We start from the raw sequence: 24,683 nt of genomic DNA on the forward strand, positions 1-24,683 counted from the left end.
AATTTTAAACCAATATATGTTTTTCTCTGTCTCAATTACATGAGACATATGGAATTTGGAGAGTCAACTAAAATTTTAAAAGATGTTAAGTTGTTAATTATTATACCTTATAGTACTATTACGTCATTTTCAAATAAAATATGTAATTTTTTTATTTCAATTTATATGTCATTGATATAATTACATATATTGAGTAATGAAGAATTAATGTCTAAATTATGTGACACCTATGAATTTTGGAGTGTAAATCAAATTAGTTATATGATTTTAAAAAAATAAAGCGGTTAATTATTACAATTTATAATACTTTTTATATATTTTTTAAATGATATATATATATATATATATATATATATATATATATATATATATATATATCTTTATGATATTGATATTAGTATTATATTAAATTAAATTTTATTATTTTTAAATTTATGATCTCAATTGTCAGCCTATGCCACATTATAAAATGTTCCAAAGTAGATATCAGATTTACAAAAATGTCGATGCCAGCTAAAGTAATAAAATAACATCTAAGGGCATGAACCTATATATGTATATATAAAGTTGAATATAGATAATCTGATGTGGTATCTCTCTATGACTAGTATTTCTATTCATCTTTTTTCTCCTTTTTTTGACATTTTATCTTTGTTTTGTATTTCTTATTTGTATTTTTTTTTAAAAAGAAGTATTTATATCATACCCGATTAATTATGCCCTTTATAACATCCAATACACTAATATAGATTTAAGTAAATGAAAATGGAGATGAAAAGATAAAAACTATTCATTTTTCATAACTGTTTATAATTATTTAGCCTATAAAATAAAAAAAATAGTTGACCATTTGTAACAAATAAGAACAAATTTCTTCACTTTGGCTCTTCTTCTTCTGACGATGATGATGATCAATATATGGTATCAACTTCTGTCGCTAAGATGTCCATCAAATTTCTAGGTCATGTGACTTTTTTAACAAAAGAGAAAGAGAGAATATCTCATGATTCTTATGAAGACATTGATGTAAAGAAAGAGATTATGTAACAAAAAGTTCTTTTCAAAATAAAAGACTTTTTGAAAAAATGTTTATTCCTCCTACAAGGAGAGAAAATTCATTGTGATTGACAAATTTATAAGAAGTCTGATTAGTGTTTCAAAGGGTAAGAAAAATTATTTGGAGAAAAAATCATTCTATTTATGGAATTCGTATCAAATTAGGAGGAGAACAAGCAAAAAAAAAAATTGTGATTTGAAAAGAGAGAAAATTAGATATTATTTCTTTCAACCTCATTATTCTTCTAATTTCTTTCTTCTTTTATTTTGTCTTGATTTTTTGTATCTTTAAAGTTTTTTTTTTCTTATTTATCTTTAATTAAAGTTTATATATATTTTCTTAAAAAAGAATTTAAAAAGATGATCATATTTAGTTCCTTTCCTCATCAATGCTATTAATCTCATAATTAGTGTTATTTATATTATTTTCTTAATTACTTTTTTTTCTTTCATTTAATTATTCATTTGAAGAAATTAGTTATTATAACTTTATAAAAATTACACATGTATTTTTACATAATTGATTTGTTATTTTAAAATTTTTTGGATCATTCTTCATCTTAAAGTTTCTATCTATATGTAATAATAAAGCTAAAATAGAAAATGTGGGATGACACCTTCTTAGCAATAGATACTTATTTATTGTTATCAATGTTTCTGACATTTTTTGTTATTTTTTCTTTAAAATAATTGTTGCCCTCGATTTTTAGTTTTAGTTTTTTTTTTTTAGCATTTTCTAATTTTAAAAGACTGAAAAATTTATATTGAAAATTTACAAAAAATAAAAAATGATTTATTTAACTCCTATCATCATCAATATTATTATTAATTTGTTTTACTTCTTTTCTTAATCTTCATTTCATCATTAATGTAATTTATATCATTTTCTTAGATATATATATATATATATATATATATATTTGTGACATTTCTTAGAAGTTAGGATTATTATTTATTTAATTTTTTATAATTTTGAACTCTTTTGTCATACTAAATGCAACATGTTTTATTATAATTACATTTAATATATTAATGAATATGTTGTACGAATGAAAAGAAAATTATCATTTCACAAAAACAAAGGTTAAAATATAATTTATTGTGATTAAGGAAAGCTAAAATTATTATTCCAATATCCATAACCATATATAATACATTAAAAATTAATTGAAAAACTGTAAATGGAAAAGGAATCACCATTTAAGGAATCATTATTTTTAAATTTTTGAATCATTTCTTCTTCTAAAAGTTTCTATCCATATGTAACAATAAAGTTAAAATAGAAAATGTAGTGACACCATTCTTAGTAATAGATACTTATTTATTTTTATCAATTTTTTCTGACAATTTTGGTTATATTTTTATTAAAATAATTATTGCGTCGATTTTTTTTTAATTTTTAATTTTACAAGATTGGAAATTTTATGTGAAAAATTTAAATAATAGAAAAAATGATTTATTTAACTTTTATCATCCTCAATACTACTAATTTATTTGACGTTTTTTCTTAATCTTCATCTGATCACTAATGTTATTTATATAATTTTCTTAAATCACTTATTTTTTCTTTTTTAACTCTTTTATATATATAAAGTTGGATATGTAAATGATGATGTGACGTTTCTTAGAAGCTAAGATTACTATTTATCTAATTTCTCCAATTTTTTAGTTCTTTTGTCATACTAAATACAATATGTTTTATTATAATTACATTCAATATAGTAAACAATATGTTCTAGGAATTAAAACAAAATTATCATTTCAGAAAATAAATGTTAAATTATAATTTTATTATGATTAAGGTAAGATAAAGATATTATTTCAATATCCCATAACCACATTCAATACATTAGAAATTAATTGGATATAACTGTAAATGAAAAATGAATCACCATTTAAGGAAAATAAATGTTTGCAATACCATAATAATTAAGGAGAGAGTAAGATATTATTTTAATATCCTAATTCGGAACTTTTAATCTACTACTCAATTAAAAAGAAAATGCATTTAATAACATTAAAAAGTTATTAGTTTAATATTTTTTCTCATTGTACTAATTCAATTCAATCAAACTTAATTTTAAAGATAAAATAACAGCTTCATTTTAATTGTTATCAATATATTTTAAAAAATTATCGTGAAAAGGCTTTTCTTGCACCTTATTTTAATTTTCATATACTATTATTATTTTTTCTGTCATTTTTCAATGATTTTTTATTTCGATTTAAAATTTAATGTTTATTCTTAAAACTCTGATGGTACAATTAAGGTGGAGTAGAATATAATAAATGATGATTCTTCTACTAAATAAGAAGATATAACGAAATTGAAAGGGTGAAGTTTTTTTTTTTTTAAATGGATAGGAAATTCTATTAAGGTATCATTACGTCATCATTCAATATATTTTTAATATAAATTTCATTTGCTGATGCATTTGTTTAATACTCCCTCTGTCCCTAATTACTTGTTCACTTTTCCTTTTATAGTTGTCTCTAATTACTTGTCCATTTTGACAAATCAAGAAAGAACATTTTTTTTTACCTATTATACCCTCAATTAAATGACTAATTACTTTGAAAATTGCAAAACTTTTCATCTACTTCATAATTAATAGGGGTAAAATGATAAACTCACTATGTCATTTATTGATTTCTTAATAAATGTGTCAATTTAAAAGTGGACAAGTAATTAGGAACAGAGGGAGTATTACAGTGTTATTTGACATTATGAGATATTTCTTAGACATTTAAGGAGAATGGTACACCGGAATATATATTATATATTAAAGGATCATCTTCATGCAATGGAAGAATTTGTTATTAGCAAATATATTTTAACTTATTTGATAAAAAATATATTCTTCCTCATTTAATAGATGTAAAATTTGTGAAGCTTTATTTTTTTCACAATCTTCATAATATTAAAACAAATAATAATATTACGATTAAACAACAGAGTAAATATAAAATTAATCAAAAATATTTAATTTTAATGATCGTGCGAAGTGTGGCCAAGTTCTCTAATTTAAAACAAAAAAAGTCAAATTTAAATGGGTCTACTATAGAATTCCTACAAATCCAACTTCAAAAATTATGTTAAAAATGGAAACTAAAAAGTGAAATAAATTTAATTGAGAGTTATCCTTCGTCTGTCCCATTTTATGTGACACTTTTTATTTCTCAAGAATCAAATAGTTTAAGTTTGACCATAAATTTGTGTATGATATCTTCAATTTTTTTAAAATGAAATTTATATATTTGTAAACTACGTAAAAATCAAAACATTATAATTCATAATAATTAATAATTCAAAATATTTTAAAGATGTATGAAAAATTTAAGATGAAAGATAAACTAAAGAGAGTAAAAGGGGAGAATGGAAAGTAGAGAAAAAGAAGGGAAAATTACGTGGAAAGACCATCCTTAAGACTTAACTACATAAATAATAGCACTTTTTCAGTATTACAAATATGAAAGTTTTTTTTACATATATAGCAGTTTAAAGAAGTTGAAAAGATAATAATAATAATAATTATTAATATATATAGATATATTAATTATCTATATTTATTAAATAAAAAAGAGCACGGTTGGTCACACTATTTGGGCAGTTATCAAAGTTTCTATCTCTTTGGTAAAGGAGTTCAAACCTCCAGTAAACTTATCTTCTATGGCATATATAATTCTAGTTCCTCTGTTTGTGTCACCGATCTTAAACATATGGAATAAGCTACCTTGATTTTTGTCGCTATTAAGATTTGAACGGTAGTTTCCAAGGTTTGCAACAATGCCCTTCGGCTCGGATAATTATGTATCTATGTAGACTTTGAAGGGAGGGATAAGAGAGTGAGTTGTGTTAGCAACAAAATTTGGGGTTGTTTTAGCATCAGATGATAAGAGATGAGCATAGAGGAAACAGAGAAGTGCACGATGATCCAACCTATGTAAGGGCAATGTGTGAGGCTATCTTAAAGCGACTTGATGTTGACTGTATAAATTTTTACTATCGAGATGTCTTTTCACTCTTAAAGTTTAATTTGATTCACAGATTCTTCAAATAGCATATTGCAGCAGCTAACGTCATCCTGCATACTTAGTATAAGTTATTCGGTAAAATAACAATAAAATTTATAATTATACCAGATTGTGTTTGCAGTGTACTTAATATAGCCTTCACTCTATAGTTTGCAAAACTCTTATCACCCTCATTTGAATTTACATGAGATATTATCAATTCATCGCACGGTCATATTATAGACAAACATAAAGCAGGAACACTCTAATGATTACAGGACCCATTTGTTTCAGGGCTTTCAAGATTAACTTCAAACCATCGATCTATTATTAGAAAGTCTGTATTGGAAGTTATGTTCATCAAGAATGGTATCCAAATTCGAAATCTCTTTTAGTGTCAAGCCATCAACTATGAAATTATTGAAATTGTGTTCATTATCCCATCCACCGCTGTGTTGAACCAAAATTACAATTTTTTCTTCCATGACAGAAATTTAGATTGGTTAATATGTGTATTTTTCAGTTTGAGAAAAAAAAATCTCGTATGCTTTATATGTAGAAGGAAGAGATCATCGATGTAATAGAATTCTTATAGATAAAAGGTAGTTATTGTTAGCATAAATAAAGGAACTGCAGAGTTGTGGTACCTTGAATCTCTACTTTATCTTACCCATGATCTATTCAGAATGTAAAAAGGCTATAGAAGTAAATATTAAATATGTCATAATTGTTATTCACTGAATAAGGCCATATATATGTAATTATTTATAAAAAAGTGTCTACTTATGTTTTTTCCCCGAAAAAGAATGGTTCATTTTTTTGGTGGGCCTCAATGTTCAATTTCTATAGCTTTTAGTCCAACTCTTTAGTGCAATGTTGGTCCACCCAAACTCCCATTTCTAAATAGGAGTAAAATAAAAAAAAAGTGAGAATTGGAATAGTGAAGACATTGAAAATTGTAGGGAATTATTTGTATCTAAAATATTGAAACACATGCAATCCACATGTTGATTCAACAATAAAGTAGGCCAAACATATATAGTACAATTCATGATCCCTTTTGTACAATTTAATAGTGCAGTGTTGGTACACCTCAACTCTCACTTCTAATAAGTAGTAATATGGTTATATGTACACATATATGAGGCATATTTTTAACCTAACTTAATTTCAAAAAACTAACTCAAAGAAAGGAAGATTATCTGAGCTATATATAATGAATTTCAGAATCTTATTCCAAGCCAATGTGAAACATTCTCATCATAAGGCGCTCACTTATTCAAAAATGTTTTATACGAGATTCAAGAGTGTATATAACAAGATACAACTAGAATATAAAAAAAAGCATATTTGCATCAGCATGGTAAAGGGATCAAATTCTTTTATTCGCATATTTGCATAAGCATGGTAAAGGGATCAAATTCTTTTAATTTATTTGTTTCTCGTTTGATGTTCAATATTTATATTGGAGTTCAATTAATCTAAATCGACGCCACATAGGGCCCACTCGGGGGAACGCTTCTTCCCAAGGATTTTTTTATACTCAATGTTTGAACTCGAGACCAGCAATTAAGAAAGAAACAACCTCATCTACTGTACCACATCGTTTGATGATAAGGTATCAGATTCTACTACACTAATAATTATTAAAGGTCCCAAAAGTGGGGAGATTTAAACAAAAAAAAAAAGTACAAAAATGATTCTATTGCTAAATAAGCTTTCACATTAGGGTTTGGAATAAAGTTGATTAATAGTCAATGAATATGACATTATTAATTTTCTTCCATTTGAATATTTATTACAAATCACTCTCACTCATTTTCCTTTTTGACTTATATTTCCATGCTTCTAGATATACCATGCAAAAACATGTGCAAGTATAGTCAATTCTCAGACTCCAAAATAACATTTTTTTTCTCTAAACTTTTTTTTTCTCTAATTCTTTGGTTTTTCTATGAAAGAACATATAACACATTAAAACAAGAACTTACATGTTTTTCATAAATTAAAAGTTAAAAGATTAAAATGAATCGCAACTAAAATTACTAGTCGATGGCAATTGACACAATATATAAAAGCAACGACTTTCTAAATCATAGTCTAAATTTTAATTTAATTGGCTCAATAGAGAGCCTAGAAATATAGAGTTTTGTCTCTCTTACTATATATCTCTAAGTTTGTAGGTGTGTTAATTAATATAGGATAAAATAAAGTTGACATTAAAAAATATTGTATTTATTATAATCGATGAACTTTAGAACTCTCCCTTTTTGATAGACTCTAATTAAAGCGCTTGGATTAAGGTCTAGAGTTAAAGTCTTTGAGAATAATTTTCCTCAAATTTGTATGAAGCATTTTGTAATTGGTTCTGTATGATGCAAATTTAATTAATCGGTTATAAGGTTTTGAATTTGAGCCTATGTGAATGAAGAATATTTTGTTGTATGAACCAATTTTCTTTAATGAGTTTTATATGATGCAAATCTGATTCAATCAAATTGATTAAAATTTTGAGTATCAGATAATTAAATTTAAAAAAAATGAAAAGAAAAAAAAAGTCTATTAATTAGATTTTTTAAATGAAAAATAGACCATTTATCGATTTGTACATGTCATTCTTATTTCGGGATTATACTGATTTTCTATGTATCGTTTCACTTTTATTGAATGTCCATGAAGGGACGCTATCCGCTATTAGATAACAACTAATAACACTAATCAAGGTTGTGATGAAGTGATAAGTATTCCTTCATTCTTAATCAGAGGTCTTGGGTTTGAGTTCCTCTGGATACAGAGTTGCTTTTGTCAGGGAGTGCTTCATCTCCAGGACTTTCTAACGCAAATTTCAAATTTGAATTTAGTCGGATTTCAATATTAATACCGAACACCCGGAAAAAGGAAAAAAAGTCAACTGGTAATGAGTTATTGTTTGTTTGAAATCTCAGCCACACTGCGTACAGTAAGCCTATACCTAGTCAAAAGGCTCTTTTAATGTGTTCTTTTGTTTTTCATTCAATGTTTTTATTTTTCACTCGCCGTTTGATATTTATATTAAAATTTAATTAAATTTCACTTTGTGCACGATAGATACGATTCCCTTGTGCTCCCTACATACTTTTTTATTCTCAGATATTTGAATCTAGAACTCTGATTAAGAATGAAGAAATTCTGAATCATCCCACGATAATTCACGTAGATAGCTCTTATGACTTCTCTATCATGTCAATTTAGAGCTTTTAAGACGCACTAATTACTTGCTTTTTATCTCTTGGAACTAATCAAATTATTCTCAAATAATATCTTCTTAGAGTAGATCCTTATGATATTTAATTAAGTATATTTAATTTTTTCAATTAATTAAAACATAATTTTTTAGTTTTCTACTTGTGAATCTTCATAACTTGATGAATTTATAAACTGGTAAATTGTTAAATTATACATGTATTATGTTAATTTTGTAATGTTATTTTATTCTCAACGATACTATAATCTTAAATATAACTTTTCCGTCAAAGTGAAACGAATAAAATAAAAGTACCCTAGCCAATAGATTCCTCTTTTTTCCTTGCTTAATTTTTTGACATATTTTTTAAAAAAAAATCAATATTTGTCATAAAATTCCAACAATTTCTTCCACAAAAACGACTCTATGTTATAGAAGGAGTAATTTCAATGGAAATAAAGGTAACATTTCTTGATAATTAATTCCAAGATGGAAAAAATATCCATTTATTTGGTATCAATCAATGTAGGAACTTTGACTTCTACCAGTCAAACAAAAGAAAATTAATAAAGTATGATGATTTAGAATAGTATTTAATATGCATTTCGATGAACTTTACGTTATTTTTCTTAATTAAATGACATATTTCTACAATGTTCATTTTTCTTTATCATAAAGCGTAACTAAAAATTGGAAAAAGTTCATGTGTCCATCCATATTAATATGTCCTCTTCGTCTTGTCTTTTCATTTGTTTATTTTTACATAATAAATGTCAACTATATGCTAAAATGACTTTTCAATTTTCATATTTGAGTCCAGAGAAGATGATAGTAACCACCATGTTAACAATAGTGACATCAACGATGCTATTATTCATATTTATGACACATTATAAGATTTAATTGTAGTTTGTATTCAGACTACTGATTTTATTAAAGCGTCCATTATTATTTCAGAAAAATAAATGCTTATAAATTCTTGTATAAAAATTTCAAATTTTATATCTCCATCCACTAAATAAGAGGAATTTTTAAGAACATTGACAAAATATCCAAAAAGATAAATAAATCAAATTTAAAAAGCATTTGAGAGATTTTTAATTTTATGAGTAAAATTTATCAATTTTAGTGATGTTATTATTTGTTTGAATTATTAATTAAGTCACCTAAAGTAGGATAAATTCAAACAAAGGGCAGATATGCACAGGTTCACAAAAAAAAAATATATGATTATTTTTTTTGCGTATGTTCAGAAAAAAAGAACTCCAACCCAACAAACTAGGATCTAAAGGGGTTTTCTTCAATTTTTCAATAAAGATGATTTTTTACTCCAACCCAACAAACTAGGATCTAAAGGCTGCAATTGATATATATATATATATATATATATATATATATATATAAAACTTGAAATTAACATCGATTTCCTCTTTGGGTCAAATAGAATATTCATCTAAGGTCTTTTGTTCCTCCAAGGACTATGTTCCTCTCAAGTTTCTTTGGAACAATTTTTGGTCTCACAAAATAGTGATGAAAATTATGGGTGAGCTCAACATTAATGGATTAAAATATCTCAAATTCAACTCCATATTAGTTACTCAGTATATGGTCAATATCCATTTGCATGTTTTATGCTATTGACCTTCTGAAATATGTAGAGTGGAGGAGAAGTAAGTGGGCTGAATTCAAAATCCTTTAGCCTCTTCCTCAATTATCCAAGAAAGGTTGTAGCCAGCCACACTATTTTAAAGACTTTTCTTCTCCCAAAAAGAAAAAAGACACAGTTCTAAATGCATGTTATCATTATTAGCAAAAATTTGTAAAATCACACACCTCAAAGGTTATAGAATTCCTGAGAAGAACAAGGCTCAACAGTAATAATGTACATCAACTTAACTTTACAGAGCACTTATTCATTGATGCACTCAATTTCTACTTGTAAATATAAGATGGTTCCCTCCTAATGCATTTCATATCATATCCATAAACCAGACTAAAAACTTATCTAATATTGCTACAACTAAAGCTTACAGAATGGAATGTGACATATATGGCAACCCCATCTGCACCATTTGACAAATGATTTGAATATCTTATAGATGAAGCAAAAGAGGACCTCATTGTCCAACTGCCTGAGACATGTTGTATTCTTGGACCTGCAAATGTGTGTTAGTGTCACCACAGATCGATCACTAATGTACATGATAGACCATGATCCAGCTAATTACCAAGCGTAAAAACCTGCAGCCAATTTCCAGCAGGTTAGAGATTTGTTAGGAATGCATAAGACCAACTAGCTTGGAACTTCCAGCTCTTCCTCCTTGCTCTTTTGATTTTTGATCCTTTCTGATTGAGAAACAAGCAGCTCGTAAACTCTTTTCTTCAACTACAAAAACCCAAAAGAACATGTCAGAACATACTAACGAAGAAATAGCTTCAGGGAAATAACATAGCACTTCATGCTGACTATTGAGTTCTATTAGCCTATAGGGTGAAACTATGGATAGTGAAAGCAACTCCGGCGAGATTATTACAATAGTCTGAAGAAACTTAAGTAAAAAACTCAACATCCATGTTTATGTCTCTGCCTCTGCTTCTGACACAGAATTAAATCTTTATAAAAACAAACTAACAATTCACGGTTAATTTCAGATAGGTGCTCATAAGCTATGTATTTTGTGTCCAAGCTAAAAATGACTAGCAACATGCCGGAGGGGGAACAGAATGGTACCTCATGAAGACCAATCTCATTCTTTACCGACACATTTAGGGCTCCATCAGGTCCCATCTTCCTATACCTCACCAGCTCAAAGTTATCAACATTACAATCATCTGTTGCAAAGATGACAGGAGATGCTTGCAGTAAGTCACATTTGGACACGACATCAAGCCAAATATGGCTGCTGAATCTCTCTCGCATTTCCTTATAGATCACAAACTGCATAAACCACACTTGGAAATCAAACATTTTATATACTATGAGAAAAGATACAGAAGACTAAAAATTGGCTGTAGCAAAAACCAGTATCACAAAGTGTATTGACATTCTCCTAAGCTTTCCAGATTACTGATGAACATTTACAACATTACATGTTTGGGGAGGGACAGACAATCCCCCAATCAAACAAAAGAAACAAGAAAACAGTTTCTAATATAGCAGACAGATGCTCTTATGTAGGGACAGCCAATCCCCAAATCAAATAGAAGAAACAACAAAACAGTTTTATAACCAATAAAACAGTTCGAAAGCAACGGGAAGCATTCACTGGAATCTCTTATATAGCCCAGCTACTGCCTACTATATACTTTACTAGCTCCTGATAGAGAAAATATGTACACTTTACTAGCTCGTGACCATTCTCATATGATCCATCTTCTCATTATTGGGGAGAATAGTTCATCCTAAATCACCAATATGCAAGTTCTAGTACGTCAACTTTTTGTCCATATACACTACTAGTACATGACGGTTCTCATTTTATCCATCTTCTCATTATTTAGAGAACAAAATAAAATAGCTTATCAAAATCATGAATACGCAAGTTCTAACACATGCATAATTACTTCAGATATATAATAGATCCCACCTTCAGGTTAAACCATTCCGGTATAAAACAATAAAGAACCCCTCTCCACTAGTGGACTTGAAGATCAAAGTTCCAGTAAAAACAGAAACACAGAAATCATTGAGAAACCTGATCAGAAGGTGACATCCCACATTCTCCAGATAAATCATGAACATAAAGTACTGCAGTTGGCAAATGAGTGAGTACAGCAAGTGTTAACTTTTCCAAGTTATTCCTTTCCTCTGCAGGTTCAATCAAAATAAGGAAAAATTGTTAAAAACATATATAAAAAGATAAGAGATGTAATCCTTGACAACAAAACACAAGAACAACATACCCAGTGAAATCCCACTAAGTGGGTCTACAACAAAATACAAAAGTCCAGATCATAAGAAAGAAATTCAGAGAAGTATAAGTAATGTCTCACTGTTTGCTAAGCAGCTAGCAAAAAGAAGACTGTAGTTGCATTATTTTTCTTTTATGTCAAAACGTGGGAATTTCTATTTACACCCATTCCAGACAACTTTCCATCACTAGATTCATTCTAATGTAGAAATTGAGCAATACCTTCTCATCTCAAACAAGCCAATTTTATTCTAGTTCTTTGGAGAACTAGACTGTTACTTGGATAAGCGAAATTGCGGCTATTGGTATAATAATTTGTCGTCTAAGTAGTACACTTACCCAAAAGATTTTTGCATGCCAAAGGTAAAAGTTCTGTCAATAGTATACCAAGTTTTAGTCCAACTAACTCTCTTCCCCATAAACACATCATTATGCACAGATAAACCAAGAGAATTTGTACAACTCGTATCCTACAAATAATCTTTTCGACCAACAAAACTGACGATGTGTCATCGGCTTCTTTATATTATGTAGGAGAAAGTAAAGGCATTCATAAAAAATATTCACGTTATTCAAATGGTAAATCAAGAAGAAACTTTTACCATCAGATCTCCTTAAGATACCAGGGGTATCAGTAACCTGAAGATAAAAATGCTTAATCAGTAAAATAGCAGAAGAAGCAAAAAGGCATGAAGCATTTGAGAAAACCTTTTCACTTTGAAATAAAGACTAACCTGAAAATTCTGGTAACTCAAATTAATATGACCCATCAGAATTCCTCTAGTAGTGAAGGGATAGTTGCAGATCTGATAAGATTCAATGACGTTACTGGGAACTCAATCAAGGAAAAAAAAGTATGTGATGAAAAGATGCAATCAACTGGAGAAAGTACATCAAAAACTTTCTATATGGTTGATAGGGGCATGCAAGAAAGTACGTATAGTTAGGATTTAGTTCTAGTCAAAACATCAAACCAAATTCCTTTTACTCATTCGTAAAGCCGTAGACAAGTCTCAAAATTCACTTGTCTACCAATGCATCCATGCCTATGATAATGCCAAACTATAAGAAACATCTTTATAACAAACCAGATAAAATAACTGACGAAACAGTGATTAGGTAAAGAGGAAACTAAATTGATTGGTAATAATTGTTAGTTTATAATCATATCTGGTCATTTCTTAAGCTTCCATCTCATTGCTTATCTTCCACTTCACTTTTTCCTTACTATTACTTTTACAGATCTAACATTTGAGACCTGAGTTAGCCAAACTAAATACGGGTCAGATTTTAGAAAAGCATTTGAAGGAAAACCAAGATTCAGAATAAGAAATTTCTTCGCACCCAAGTCTTTTTTCAATGGATGGTAACTCTAGAAAATTTGCCTTCCTCAAGAGCATACATATTATTACGTATAACTATCTAAAGAATGATGGGTGAAATCCCTTATCCCAGATAAAAAACAAGTAAAAATGGAATGAAAGCTAGCGAACTTAGTACGTACCTCAGGCTTCCCTGTCGAAAGTACGCGAACCAAAGATGATTTTCCGACATTGGGAGCACCAACAAGACAGAGAGTTGGTGTTTCCAGATCGACAACTGGCATTGCCCGTAATGTCTGCCACCAGTAAAATTTGTCAGAGACTGGCAGAAACCACTTTCTTCGATTACACAAGCAAAGATCATTGTTTAATAATCATCTATTAGGAAATCCAACTAAAAAGCTTCCACACAATCACGAAGCTAGCTATCATGACATGTAATGTTACTGTATTTGTTGTAAAATCATAGACACAGACGTTCGATGTAATCAGTGTTGTCAAAGGAGCGTGCTTAAGCCCTAAAGCGAGGGTCAAAACATGTTGAGTGTCTTGCTTCGCTTAATGTGTGCTTCAATGTCATCATCAAGGCTCTAAGACAAACTTTCCTGAAGAGGCGACACTAAACAATTGTTATTTCACTTTATCGTTTACAAAGATTCAATTTCTTTATTCATATATTTTTTACTCATGCTTATGATTATTATTCTTGGACTAAGCATATATATTTGTATACTTTCAGGAAGAGGCGACACTAAACAGTTGTTATTTCACTTTACCGTTAACAAAAAATCAGTTTCTTTATCCATATATCTTTTATTCATGCTTATAATTATTATTCTTGGACTAAACATATATATTGGTATGTTTTCTCCAGTTGCAACTTTTTTTTTTAAAGCCTACGCTTTATTTGCACTTTGCGCGTAAAACCCCGACGGACCTTGAAGTTGTTTTGCGCTTTTTTCTTATGATAAAACTGGATGTAATTGCATCATGTCCCTTTTTTTCTTGACATCCTTCTGATGTGTTAAATGAAGGTTCGCGATAATAATTGTTTGAAACTTCATTTCAGTTTTCAGTATACTAATGTCAGCATATATCTAACCACTTCTTTTTCTACTTTTAGTTCATCTATAAGACTCATAGTGTATCCCTAACTGGCATTACCTTGGCAATGTTCAATAGTTCATCAACAGCTTTTCCATCACCATCAAATATTTCCTCAATTCTTTTCAATCCCTACAAAGACACTCTCTCACAGATCAACTTATGGATTATATCAGATAAATATAAAATTCAGTAAAATTGAAACTATCAGACTACCTCATTCAGTCGCTCCTCTGCTTCTCGTTTAGATAATGACTGGCACAAATTGCATCAATTACTTGATTTGCATCTTAAATAGAAACAGAAACCATAAAAGTAGAAAGTAACAACTTCTTAAATATTTCATCAAATCAATAATGAGAAAATAGAACATAATAACATTTGTAACAAACATGAGCTGTTAAGCATGTCATCCATTCCCAAGATTGTGTATGGGTTGATGAGTGGTATATCTACAGAGGCCTAATAGCTCAATAATTAGTGTCCTCAATGCCTAATTATGTCCTATTCTAATTATATTTTGATGATTGCAGCTATGAAGGCTAATGAACAAGGCAAGGATGAATGTTTGAAAGAATGAACAAAATTGTAAGAAGTGCAAACTATACATTGATGATCGCCAAACAAGAAAAGTGGATCGCCTAGTGAGCAGGGCCTCGCCCAAAGTGACAGTACACAACACTTGTGTTTATCAAGGCAAGTCGGCGAACTCCAAACAGAAAGGCGACTCGCCATATGAGAAAGGGCGAACAGGTTGACCATCGCCGAAGGCGATAGTACAAGGAGAAAAAGTGAAGGCTCGAAATGCGAACTAAGGTGGTACTCAGCGATACGTTGAATATGAAAGGTGGATTTGAATGAGTTCACCAACTAAGGTTCAAACACCTGAAACTTAGAGAAAAAAAAGGCAAGCTGAAGAGCATAGGGTGATTCGTCCAACGTGATTGGCGAGCCCAACTAATGTCGCCCAATGGGTCATGTAGTGAGTTTTGGGCCAGATTTTGGGTAAATTATAAATAGCCCAAAGGAGAGAGAAATTGGAGGTCAGAGAATTTACTTGAGAAATGAGAGTTTGAGTGTAAAAAAAATTGAAGAGAGAAAAACACTTTATCTTGTGAGGAACACTTTCTAGTTTTTGGGGTTTTCAACTTTGCTCTTGAAATTGACAAATTGAAGTTAAATTCACTACAGGCTATAGCATCTACCTAGGTGCAAACTGTATTTCTTGGACTTCCACGAAACAAACAACAGTAGCAAGATCAACTGTTGAAGTTGAGTATAGAGCACTAGCCTCCTGTACAGTAGAGATGATATGGATCATCTACCTACTTCATGATCTCGGAGTGTACCTCAAGACAGTTCCTACATTGTATTGTGATAATTTGAGTGTTTTGTACATGACAATAAATCCAATTATGCATGCTAGAACCAAACATGTAGAAATAGACTATCATTTTGTTTGAGAAAAGGTGGCCAGAAGTCAACTTTTTACACAGTTTGTGAGGTCTAAGGATCAACTAGCTAACATTCATACAAAAGCATTGACAAAGCAAATCTTTGATGGTTTTAGAAGCAAGCTAGGAATAACTGTTCTACCACTCACTAGCTTGTGGGGAAGTGCTGAAGGTAGGATCAAGCTGAAGATAAGGATCGAGTTGATCAGCATGGTACAACTGTTAGAAGTCTTGTTGGCTGTTAAGAAGTTAGAGTCGGACTAGGACTAGGCTATGTAAGTGTAGTAGTTGTACTTAACCTCTACTCTTGTAATTGTATTTGTATTATAGTATAACTCTAAGTGTAGCTAGCCTAGGACCCTACAACTCTATATCAACTCCTATATAAAGGCGCATGTACTCAAAAGTTTATCATTGAATACAATCCTTGATTTCTCTCAATCATTGTTGAGATTTCTAAATTTATAAGAGAACAAGTACGATCAAAATAGACTAACCAGTTCCTAATTCTTAGGAGATCCTTGAATCAAGAGATTTCATCTAAACAATTTTTCATAGAACAACTCCTAACAACTTCTCCTGAAATTATATGTTATCCCATATTTAGAGGACCAGATCACAATCAAATCTGTCAGCTCACACCAGGACCAGATTATGATCAAACCTGCCAGCTCATTCAACAAAGACTTTATACAGGTCTTTCCTCTTATTACCTTCCATGAAAATAAGCAATCAGGAGAGGATGGAGCTTTAGAATTTTCCCTGTTTTCTCTGCAATTCTTGTTCATCTATTCTCGCATACTTGACGTAGCCTTCATTTTTTAATCACTAGTCCAAACCAATATAGGACCTAGTCAAGTTGAAATTAAGAAATTGTGTTGCTATGGATCATGCAAAAGATGTTACCATAAATGAGATAACAAATTGAAGATACTTCCAACATCTTGACTTGTTTGCCTAATTTTTCTCCTTAATATTCCACAACAATAGCGATAGTAGCGGTCTATTTTTATTTGCAGCATCTGTATGATTTAAAGATGTTGGCTAAAGAGGTTCAATAAGGCCACTGCAGGTTAGGGATGTGAGTGGATCAGACTCAAAGAAAAGAAGAAGCTGGCCACAAGCATGAATTAAGGAGATTAGACAGAAATCTGACCTACCTAGGAGATAGATAATTTTGTTTAATTTAGAAAGGGTGGCGGGATGGGAGCCTAATCTTATATGCAAGTCAAAGTATACCAATAGCTCCTATGGAAGATTTTATAATAACATGGAATACCTACGGGGCAAAAAGAAGAATGTCATCTAGAGGGCTATTTTACCTAAGAATGTTTCAAAATAAAAAACCGGAGAGCGGGGAGAGGTGAGAAGAATAGCAGCATACAATTACAAAGTAGGTTACTATTTTATGCAACTAGTTTTCCAACCTTAGCACATAATGATGCATGTTCCTTTCCAACTGATACCACCTTTTTCCTTAAAGCTTCTAACTTTCCCAATACCTGCAAAAGTGTAGTTACTTAGATGTAAGACATGAGAGGGACAAACCAAAAATATTGAAATAAATATCTAGGGTAGAGAAGACAAGGAAAAAAATGGATACACATCTTCTTGTTTTTTTTTTCTTTTTTGAGAAGGAAAAAAAGATGATAGTTCTATTGATAGGAAAAGACAAAAAAAAGCCATACAAGAACGGAGAAAAAAACAATGTACCACTAAATGTTGACACCTCAATTCACCAGAAAAATCACAGAGTTACATACATTAGTTTCTCTTCTCAATCAATTAACTCAAAATTAGCACGGTGCCAACATTACATCCCAAATGTTGAACAAGATGTAATAAAGATACACTTCAAATAAATGTAGAGTTTAAACAGTTGAACCTTTCATTAAAACATGCAAGAAATGAAAACCATAAACCTCCTGAGAGGGGTTGACGATATATAAAATGCTAGTTTCAATGAATATTGAAACATAAATCCAGACCCTGAAAATCACTCCAACCAACTGAAGGACCCAACAGAATCATTTCATGTCTGTCAAATATACGTGTCAAATAACTTCACAAACTCAAAGCTTTACTTAGATTAGCTAAAAACGACATAAAACACAACAAACCCCAAGATATATGCTCCTAGCATTGATCCTTTTTTTCTTCTTTACTATCTTTTAATTTTCAGGACAGAGACATTTAAAACTTCCAATTTAACTACATGTACTATTCTGAAGAGTCAAAAAATCATTTTTCAAAATTCAAAGCTATTTCCCTGCAGGAAAAGTTACTAATGACCTAAATTTCCCTGAAATACCATTATTTGGAACAAGATACTAGAGTGATTGAAAGTTACATCTTCATAGTTTCCGTCTCCGAGCGTTAACTCAATCAAAGATCGTTCATAAGGGTGCAAATATTTTTTGTTTGGGAAGTTCTCTTTGTATGTCCTCAAAGGCACAGCCAACTCCTGCATATACAAAATGAATGATAAATGTAAATTCTGTTTCGTATGAGAATATCAAAATTATAGATGTATCCTCCAATGAGAAGCATTAGTCTGTTTGAGAATCTCACCTTCATTAATGCGTCAAGTTGTTTTGCGCCTTTATTTCTCTCACGTTTTGCAGCATTAGCAATGCCTGTTAAACATATTAACTAAATGCGATAATTCCTTTCATCTGTGCATGCTTGAGTCAAGTACAAGAATTGATACTACAATGATGAGGTGGAAGTAAAAAGTACATAACACGAGATTACCCTTTGTAGGCGAGACCCTCCTTGCTTTCCTTAGTGCTGAATGTAGAATATCTACAGACGGCATTACCATGGGTAATTTTTGAAATGCACCTACATTTTCTACCTTAGGTGTCAATTTTTCCTACAAAAAAATGAGTAGTCGCATTCACTTTCAATGTGAACAATAAAAGATCAGCATTCATTCATAGAACAGGACAGAGGTAATTCACAGTAACTATCCAACTATAAAAATTAATTCAAATGGTAATAGAAATCTAAAAATGAAAGTAAAGGAGTAGCTATACTTTGTTTTCTTGTTGGTTCTGTGGATTTGATACATAGCTTCCTTTAGCAATTGCATACGTAGTAGTTTGCATTTGCTTACAAAAACATGACATTGGATACAAAACACGTACAGGAACCAAGTACAGACCTGCACCCCGCAACTACACATTTGTTATTGGAGAAATAGACCAAACAAAAAGTTAAATCATCAAATCCGTACCAAAATTCATGCTATTTCAAAATCTCGTGTTAGACCAATATAAGTACATAGGGAGACTATATAGAGAAATCAAATTGTCTCCAAAGTGCACGGAGTAACAACAATCCGGAAAAAAATTGTGTTTTAGGTTTAATTCACTGCATTGAAAAACACAAAACGGTACCTTTGGAAAGCTTGGAACGGCCGAAAAACAGTGATGAGGACGGAAGTTGCCATAGCTGAAGAAGACCTGAAGTACCGCTCATATCTCTCTTAGCGCTGAGCTCTGAATATCCCCAAGAAAAAAAAAGGGACTGGCGGTAGTGGTAGTGGCCTTTAAAACGATTTTCAATATAACACAAGGATACAAATTTATCCTTAAAAAAAAGGGCAAAAGAAGCTAATTTTAGTTGTTATTTGCTTATATTATTAGGTCCCTAAAGTAAGATAAATTTGATGGTGCAAATATTTTTTATATTTGCAATGTGTATAAATTATAAACTTTATAACCGGGATTCGTGAACCCAACCAGACCCATTTAGGGACGTTTCAAAATTGAGTGCTATCTTTTCTATCGTGTTGGGTATCATCGGATAATATTCACAAAAAAAGAATATGATTTTATTTTTTTTTGTATGTTCACAAAAAAGAATTCAAGTTCATCGTAAGTTCATCTTGCTCATGTAGAGTACAATATCACAATAACCAATTTATTATAAATTAACAACTAGGAGGCTTCGTCCAAATCTCTTGCTTACAAAATTGACAAGTAGGAAGGATACAAAATTCACAAGTAGGAACAAGAGGGCTTTGTCAGTTTACAATTTTAGGTTAAGGTAAGTCAAAAAACTTTTCTTTCAAGTTGAAATATTATGTCACTTTTTACATTTTTTGCATAGAACGTTTCTACGTTTCTGCTTATTATGAAAAAAGTTTGCATTGAACATTTCCGCTTATTATGAAAAGTTATCTTGGATGTCTCCGCTTACTTTTCATTTATTATGAAAAGTTTGCTAAGAGAACAAGGTCTCGCTATTCACCCCTTTAGCATTACTCGCATTTACTCGCCTTTGAAAAATTACATCTTATACAACGTCTATTCACCTTTGAAAAATTACATCTTATACAACGTCTATTCGCCTTTGAGGAGTTACATCTTATACAGCGTGTACTCGCCTTTGAGAAGTTATTACATCTTATACAACGTAGTCAGGTAGTGTACAAACCTCGACTCAATAGTCAATATTTGAAAAGTGACAACTTACTTCAACTATATTGCAACAATCAAATTCAATCTCAAACAAAATAACGATTTGCAATTTAAAGAAATTCTAATGTAAATTGGTGCATTCTACGACTTTTAAATCTAATTTAAAAGTTTTAGATGAGATCGAGAAAAACTAACCGAATAAAAAAAATGAAATGTAGTAATTAAATATGGTAGGTTTTCTTTTAAAAAAGAAGAGTGTAACAATTAAATCTGGTAGCTAGTAACTTAATTAGGTAATTAATTATATCTATATCTTTAAATAATTACGTATCTTATTAATTTTTGCTATCATATACTATAATAGAGAGAGAGGTGAGCGAGATCGCCATATATTCCATGTATATGCTAATCACTCTAAATATATGTATATGTATGTATCTTGTGTGATTCACATGTAGATATATAGGAGAGTGGCGAGCGAGATGAGAGGTGAATGAGATTTGTTATGTATCTCAAATACATGTGAATCACTTGGTTGCAGTGTACCTAGAACAAATTATATCTAATTTTGACCTCATGTATCTCGAAATACATGTATCTAAACGCACCAAAATCTGGTAAGATTCATAATATTACAAACTAGCGTATATCTAAGTAGTTAGCTCCTAAACTAGTGAGATTAAGGTGAGTTTCACAAACGAAAAAGTAAAAAATGTTCAAGTGTTCAACCTCTATTATATATATATATTAAAAATTATTTTTAATCATGTATAAACAGTATAATTTTCCATTACTCAGTCAAGAAAGATGTGAAAGTTATCTAATTTAAAATGTTATTTAAGTAAATTTTCATTTAATTATTATATGTCTGTGTCGTGTTATTCATATAATTTTTTATTTTAGTTAAAATGTATATTTATTTGAGAAGCATTATGACAATAGCTATTTATTGAAATAACAAGATTTCATATTATCTTTTCAAACAAACAAGACTACAAGTTCTTCTAATAAGTTTCCTTTAATATAGGTCCTTGTATCTCTTGCAATACACATTTAAAAATAATTACTTCCATTTCAATTTGTTTAACTAGATCAAACTAATTAATATTTCATGTAAATTTACCTATTTAAAAAGGGGAAATTTTCAAAACAGCAATATTTTATCTTTTAGTGGGACTCCTTAGCAACAGTTTCATTATTTATTAAAAATATCATTATTTTAGTTTGTTAATGGATTAGTTATGTATTTATTTTATTTTTATTAATTTGAAAGAATACAAAAATTAATAACAGAAAAGAGAAAATCATGGAACGAAAAAATTCAAAAAAGGTAAAAAAAGGTTTTAAAAACAAATCAGTTACCTTTTGAAAAAATTATAAATCTCCTTCTTTCTGTCGAGGCTTTTTTTTCTTTCTTCTTAAGAACATCAATTTTTTTTAAAAAATAATTTAGTTTGTCTTCCGAATCATTCATCTTATAACTTTCAAAGATTCTTCAAGTTGAATATGGCATATTTTTTTAAACGAAATTTTTCAAAATTGAGGACTATATAAATTTGTCGCATCTAGTGAACAATCGAAAAACAATCAGGTATTTTTTTTTATTTTTTTTCTTGTTTGGATGAAATATTCGCATATGTCGAGTATAAATTGTTGTTTTTTTTCCTGATTAAATTAGTGAAATCTTTGTATGTATTGGGATTTATAGCTTTTTACGGATGTTTTGTACTATAGGGATACAAGCATAACAATTCTGGACAACGTACAACTATGGAGTAAAAAACATCAACTAATTAGTGGTTGTATGCAGATTTTTGTTGACTTGTAGTGATTGCTGGATACAATTAAGTATTGGATACAATTAAGTTGTATTCAAACTAAAATGTATTTATATCCAGTTTGTTATATTATTATTATTTCACTGAAAATATTGTTTTCGAAAAACATAGAATAAGTTGTATTAAAATAATTGTATTTATATTACAATATCCAGTTTTGTTATTTTATTAGTATTTCACTTTAAAATTGTAGCAACTATTTTTCTAGCTCAGTTTGTATTCCAAAAATAATTATGTATTTCAATATCATTTTGTATTTCAAACACAAAATGAATACAAATAAGTTTGTATCCTTTCTTAATTCGTATTTATATGTAATGATAGATTATATTGGGATACAATCAATAACATTTTTGTAATAAATAAAAGAAAAATATATTTGGCAGTTATGTAATACAATTTTGATCACTTGGATACAATTTTTAGTTTTCACTATGAAAGTAAAATATCAGTTTTAAGTTTTAATTTGAATGGTAAAGTGAGCACATAAAATGCAAAAGTTGTTGGTATACAATTATGATGAAAACATAATAAAAAAAAGAAAGTTTCAGTTTTGGAGAACACCGATTATATTGAAGTTTGAGTTGGGAATTCTTCTTCCAAAGTTGTTTGTCAACGAAATTTTAATAATTTGTATTTCATTTGACATACTTATTAGAATGAATACAAACTAATAAAGAAATACAAATGTCATTATACAAACCCAAATATGAAAATCGTAATGAATACAAATACACATGTATATTGGAATGAATACAATTTAGGAAAGGATATAAAATTATAAAAATATTACATTACGCTGTGAAAAAAATAAATGAATACAAATATGATTCTTCAAGAACTACAAATCAATTTGACATACAATTTAGCATCCATATTGAAATGAATCTCGTATTGTACATAGCCTTTGCCTCAACTGCAATTGCCGATTCAATCCAATGCCACAAAGTTCTATTGAAAGCAACTGCAGTAAGAATAACTTGGGGGAAACTGGTGGCACCTTTAATAGGGCCATTGAAATTGATCCCATATCCCTTAGTGTCAATACCATGAAGAGATTCTAACCGCCATTCATATGCTAGTAATAATGTCTTGGAGGAATTTCTGAAATATTAAAACGAAATTAGAAAAAAATTGTTTAAACGACTAAAAATCTTAAATACATAAATGTTAGATGAATATGTAAACAAACTTGAATAAAAATAAAAAAAATTAACTGAAAATCCGTAATATGTACAATTCTAAATAAAACCATAGACGGTGATATTGAAAACAAATCAAAAGAATTCTAAATAACAAATCGATATTACCTTTACCAAATTCAAAATTTCTTGAATTAATCTCTAGATTTTGTTTACCAACCGATTAATCCCTTGAATTAATCCACCAATTTTGTTGAAGAATCGAGCTTTGAATACCTTGTGTTTCAATGTGAGCAAAAAACTTGAAGAAAAAGAATCTAAGAACGTGAAAATTGGGGGAAAACAAAAACTTTAATTGCGAAAGGTGAAAGATGGGAAACGTCTAAGATGTGGGAAGATATTAATGGATAGTTGTGTATTTGTTTTTATTTTTAATATGTTATTGGTTAGAATTTGATCCAATTATGGACTCTTTTGATTAATAAAAGGAAATATAAATAATAAAATGTGAATACATATTATTTTTGAAAAAATTGACATTCTGTAATTTTAAATAAATATTTTAAAGTGTTGTTGTTTTGACTAAATATGTTAGGTATTATGACTATATAGCTAATTTTCCCATTTAAAAATTATATAAAAAGTACTATATAACTCAACAAATTGGGTCAATCCTTCATAGCCCTTTAGCAAATTGGGCCAATCCTTAATATGTAGCCATTAATGAACCAGGGCGGGTCCAAGCTAACTCGGCCCATTAAGTAGTCTAAGTACTCATATTGCAACAATCAAATTTAATCTCAAACGAGATAACGATTTGCTATAATTTTTTGTCTAATCTCAAACGGCATAACGATTTGCTATAATTTTCTTTCTAATATAAGTTGGTGCATTGTATAGTTATGACTCTAATTTAAGGAAGAATATAGGAGAGTTTTGGTTTAAAAAAAAATATTGTAGTTTTTTTTTTTGTTTTTTAAAAGGAAATGTAATAACTAATTTTTCGCTAATAATTTAATTAGATAGTTAATTATTTTCTCTCTCTTTTGAATTTGAAAGATTCCTAATTCAAATGAAATTAGGATTGTATTAGTTTCTTCTGTATGCTTCTAACAGCCCAACGTATATATGTATATGTAGTCTTTAATTTTTATATTTTGTGTAATTTATAACATTTTGTGTTTACATCTAA

General features: G+C 29.5%; 2 protein-coding genes and 1 non-coding gene across 3 annotated transcripts in view; all 3 read right to left on the minus strand.

The window, feature by feature from the left end:
• The window catches only part of LOC125825616 (protein NRT1/ PTR FAMILY 5.2-like), a 58,747-nt gene that overhangs the window by 16,473 nt on the left and 17,591 nt on the right, over positions 1-24,683 (minus strand). The gene's annotated exons all lie outside the window — the stretch shown is intronic.
• Positions 7,651-7,753, minus strand: LOC125825683 (U6 spliceosomal RNA). The gene has a single exon (XR_007442879.1). It is a non-coding gene; the product is annotated as a U6 spliceosomal RNA (small nuclear RNA).
• LOC125825625 (nucleolar GTP-binding protein 1) lies at positions 10,498-19,593 on the minus strand. The gene is made up of 14 exons (XM_049504951.1): positions 19,497-19,593; positions 19,123-19,252; positions 18,839-18,959; positions 18,656-18,720; positions 18,435-18,548; positions 17,512-17,586; positions 14,847-14,885; positions 14,691-14,762; positions 13,709-13,822; positions 12,939-13,010; positions 12,807-12,843; positions 11,989-12,101; positions 11,025-11,231; positions 10,498-10,679 (listed from the first exon to the last, which is right to left on the minus strand). Exons 1-14 carry the CDS (start codon positions 19,565-19,567, stop codon positions 10,587-10,589), a joined length of 1,323 nt encoding a protein of 440 aa, XP_049360908.1. The 5' UTR covers positions 19,568-19,593; the 3' UTR covers positions 10,498-10,586.

This window comes from Solanum verrucosum, unplaced genomic scaffold, assembly GCF_900185275.1.
Source record: "Solanum verrucosum unplaced genomic scaffold, falcon-dt-bn FXZP01000298.1, whole genome shotgun sequence".
Lineage (NCBI taxonomy): Eukaryota > Viridiplantae > Streptophyta > Magnoliopsida > Solanales > Solanaceae > Solanum > Solanum verrucosum.